We start from the raw sequence: 4,408 nt of genomic DNA, 5'->3' as shown, positions 1-4,408 counted from the left end.
AGCCCCAAAAACACATCTTACAAATATATGCACAACCCAACAACGTAATAAAACTCATAACAATACCAACCGTGGCCTCATAAGCAACATATAACCAAAAGAACACCTTTACATCAATTGAACAAGTGATACAAAATTTATAGAAAGCAACTTCATAGAAACTATTACTTGGCTATTCCAACAAATGAGGGTACTTCTTTTTCATTTCTTCCCCGGCTTCCCAAGTAGCTTCTTCAACTTGCTGGTTTTGTCATAGCACTTTTACGGAGGCAATTTCTTTATTTCTCAACTTTCGGACTTGCCTATCAAGAATGGAAACTAGAATTTCTTCATATGATAGTTTTTCATTAACCTCATGGTCTCAACTGGCACAATAGTTGATGGATCTCCAACTACCTTTTTCAACATGGACACATGGAATATCGTGTTCATTAATGACATCTCGGGTGGTAGCTCAAGCTTGTATGCCACCTGACCAATTCTCTGAACGATTTTGTACGGCCCGACATACCTCGAACTCAATTTCTCTTTTCTCCCAAACCGCATAATACCCTTCATAGGGGAGACTTTCAAGAATACCCAATCATTTTCTTTGAACTTTAAATCTCTTCGATTAACATCCGAATAGGACTTTTGACAGCTCTGGGAAGTCTTTAACCGCTCTTTAATGGTCTTAACCTTCTCCATAGCTTGATGCACGAAGTCTGGTCCTATCAATTCAGCTTCCCCAACTTCAAACCACCCAATAGGAGATCTACATCTCCTGTCATATAATGCCTCAAATGGTGCCATCTGAATACTAGCATGAAAGCTTTTGTTATAAGCAAACTCAATGAATGGCAAATAATCATCCCAACTACCCTTGAAATCGAGAACACAAGCATGCAACATGTCCTCGGGCGTCTAAATAGTCCGCTCTACTTGCCCGTTGGTCTGTGGAAGGAAAGTTGTGGTAAGATTTACCTGAGTACCCAAACCTTGCTAAACTTTCTTCTAAAAATTAGTCGTGAACTGAGCCCCTCGATCGGAGATGATGGAAACTGGAGTTCCATAGAGACTGACTATTTCCTTGATATACAACTGAGCATATGGTTCCGCTGTGTCGGTAGATTTAACTGGAAAGAAGTGTACTAATTTCGTGAGTCGGTCCACGATCACCCAAATTGAGTCAAACTTGCGCGGAGTGTGCGGTAATCCTAATTAATCATTTTCCATTTCCATATTGGAATTTCTATGTTTTGTGACAACCCATAGGGCCTTTGATGTTCAGCCTTCACTTGCTGACAATTTGGATATTTTGCCACAAAGTCTGCTACATTCTTCTTCATGTCATTCCACCAATAGACTTCCTTGAGATCATGATACATCTTTGTAGAATCTAGGTGCATGGAATACCTGGAAGTGTGAGCTTCAGCCATGATTCTTCCCTGAAGACCATCTACATTTGGGATACATAGTCTCTCTTGGTACCGTAGTGGGCCATCATCCCTGCCAATAGAAAAAGTTGTGGTCTTGTGTTTATGAATCCCCTCCTTCAGCTGTACCAACAATGGAGCATTGTATTTCTTCTCCATGATTTCCTCCACAAGCAATGATTCAGCTCTATTCTGCACAATTTCCCCTCCTTCATTAGAGTCTGCAAGACGAACTCCTAAACTAGCCAACTGGTGAACCTCCCCGGCCAACAACCTTTGACATGCCTCCAAGTGAGACAAACTACCCATAGATTTCCGGCTCAGAGCATCCGCCACAATATTGGCTTTCCCCGGGTGATATAAGATGTCGATATCGTAGTCTTTGAGTAACTCAAGCCATCTTCTCTAACCAGATTCAGCTCCTTCTATTTGAAAAGATATTGAACAATCTCATGGTCCGTGAATAGATCCATATGGACCCTGTACAAATAATGATGCCATATCTTCAATGAAAAAACCACCACTGCAAGTTCTAAGTCATGTGTTGGATAGTTCTTTTCATGATTCTTGGGCTGACGAATACCCCAACAGCATTTATGGATTTAATGAACCGGGTGTTCAAGCCCTATTTTGATTCCTTTGTGATTGTGTTTATTGATGATATCTTGATCTACTCCCGCAATCGAGAAGAGCACGAGCAACATCTTTGTATCGTACTTCAGACTTCGGGAGACAACCAGTTATATGCCAAGTTTTTAAAGTGCGAGTTTTGGTTGGACTCAATCGCCTTCTTAGGGCACGTCGTATCGGCAGAGGGCATTAAGCTGGATCCTAAGAAGATTAAGGCAGTTCATAACTGGCCTAAATCTACTTCATCCACGGAGATCCGGAATTTCTTGGGTTTGGCGGGTTACTATCGTCGGTTTGTGGAGGGTTTTCATCGATAGAAGCCCCATTGACCAGGTTCACCCAGAAGGGTGCCCCGTTCAGTTGGTCGAACGAGTGTGAAGCGAGCTTTTAGAAGCTCAAAACTACTTTGACTACAGTTCAAGTGTTGGTGTTGCCCACAAGTTCGGGATCTTACATGGTGTATTGTGATGCATCTCATATTGGGCTTGGTATAGTATTGATGCAGGATGGCAGGGTGATTGCATATGTGTCGCGGCAGTTGAAGGTTCATGAGAAGAACTATCCTGTTCATGACCTAGAGTTGGCAAGCATTGTTCAAATGCTGAAGATTATGAGGCATTATCTTTACGGCATGTATTGCGAGGTTTTCACGGATCATCGGAGCTTGCAGTATTTGTTCTAACAAAAGGATCTCAATTTGAGGCAGAGGAGGTGGTTGGAGCTATTGAAAGACTATGATATCACCATTTTGTATCACTCAGGAAAGGCCAATATGGTGGCCGATGCCTTGAGTAGAAAGGAAGTGAGTATGGCAGACTTGCGTACATTCCAGTCGATGAGAGACCGGTTGCATCATATGTTCAAGCCTTGGACAATCAGTTCGTGAGGTTGGATGTTTCAGAGCCCGGTAGTGTTTTAGCTTGTACAGTCGCTCGATCTTCCTTATATGAGCTTATCAGAGAGCGACAGTATGGTGACCCTCACTTGCTTGTCCTTAGGGACACAGTGCATCACGGTGGTTCCAAGCAGGTTATTGTTGGAGATGATGGAGTTTTGAGGATGCAGGGTCGTATCTGTGTACCCAATGTAGATAGGCTTCTTGAGTTGATTCTTCAGGAGGCCCACAGTTCCCGGTATTCTATTCATCCGGGTGCCGGCAAGATGTATCAAGACTTGCGACAGCATTATTGGTGGAGAAGGATGAAGAAGGATATAGTTGCAAATGTAGCTTGGTGTCTAAATTTTCAGCAAGTAAAGTATGAGCATCAGAGACCTGGTGGTTTGCTTCAGAAGTTGGAGATTCTTGAGTGGAAGTGGGAATGTATTACTATGGATTTTGTTGTTGGACTCTAATGGACTCGAAAGAAGTTCGACACGGTATGTGTTATTGTGGACAGGCTGACCAAGTCAGCGCATTTAATTCCTGTGGCAGTTACCTATTTTTCAAAGTGGTTGGCTGAGATCTACATCCGCGAGATCATCCATCTTCACAGTGTGCCCGTGTTTATCATTTCTGATTGAGGTACACAATTCACCTTGCACTTTTGGAGGGCAGTACATTGTAAGTTGGGCATACAGGTTGAGTTGAGCACAACATTTCATCCTCAGACGGACGGACAGTCCGAGCGCACTATTCAGATATTGGAGGATATGCTCTGCACTTTTGTTATAGATTTGGGGGGTTCTTGGGATCAATTCTTGCCACTTGCAAAGTTTTCCTACAATAACAGCTACCAGTTAAGCATTCAGATGGCTTCCTATGAGGCATTATACGAGAGGTGGTGTCATTCGCCAGTTGGGTGGTTCGAGTCTGGGGAGGCTCGGTTGTTGGGTACAAGATGCCTTGGATAAGGCAAGATTATTCAGAATCGACTTTGCACAGCTCAGTCTAGGAAGAAGACTTATGCCAACCGTAGGGTTTGTGATGTTGCATTCATGGTCGGAGAGAGGGTATTGCTCCGGGTTTCACCCATGAAAGGTGTGATGAGGTTCAGAAAGAAGGGCAAGTTGAGCCCTAGGTACATCAGACCCTTTGAGATTCTTTAGAGAGTGGGTGGGTGGCCTACAAGCTCGCATTGCCACCTAGCTTATCAGCAGTCCATCTGGTGTTCCATGTGTCTATGCCACAAGTATCACGGTGATCCGTCCCATGTGTTAGATTTTTGCTCAGTCCAGTTGGACAAGGATTTGACTTATAAGGAGGCGCTAGTGACTATTCTAGCCCGGCAGTATCGACAGTTAAGGTCAAAGAGTTATCCTTCAGTTCTAGTGTAGTGGAGAGGTCATCCAGATGAGGCATCTACTTGGGAGTCTAAGTCGAACATATGGAGCAGATATTCACACCTTTTCAGTAGTACAGGTAC

General features: G+C 43.4%; 1 protein-coding gene across 1 annotated transcript; it reads right to left on the bottom strand.

The window, feature by feature from the left end:
* Window positions 1–1,196: 1,196 nt before the first annotated feature.
* LOC138869386 (uncharacterized) lies at window positions 1,197–1,724 on the bottom strand. Its single transcript, XM_070147000.1, has one exon. It carries the CDS (start codon window positions 1,722–1,724, stop codon window positions 1,197–1,199), a length of 528 nt encoding a protein of 175 aa, XP_070003101.1.
* Between the last annotated feature and the right edge of the window lie 2,684 nt (window positions 1,725–4,408).

The sequence above is a fragment of the Nicotiana sylvestris genome, chromosome 5 (genome assembly GCF_000393655.2).
Source record: "Nicotiana sylvestris chromosome 5, ASM39365v2, whole genome shotgun sequence".
Taxonomy (NCBI): Eukaryota; Viridiplantae; Streptophyta; class Magnoliopsida; order Solanales; family Solanaceae; genus Nicotiana; species Nicotiana sylvestris.
The sequence above is the reverse complement of the archived record's forward strand: the minus strand, read 5'-3'. Positions and strand labels throughout refer to the sequence as shown.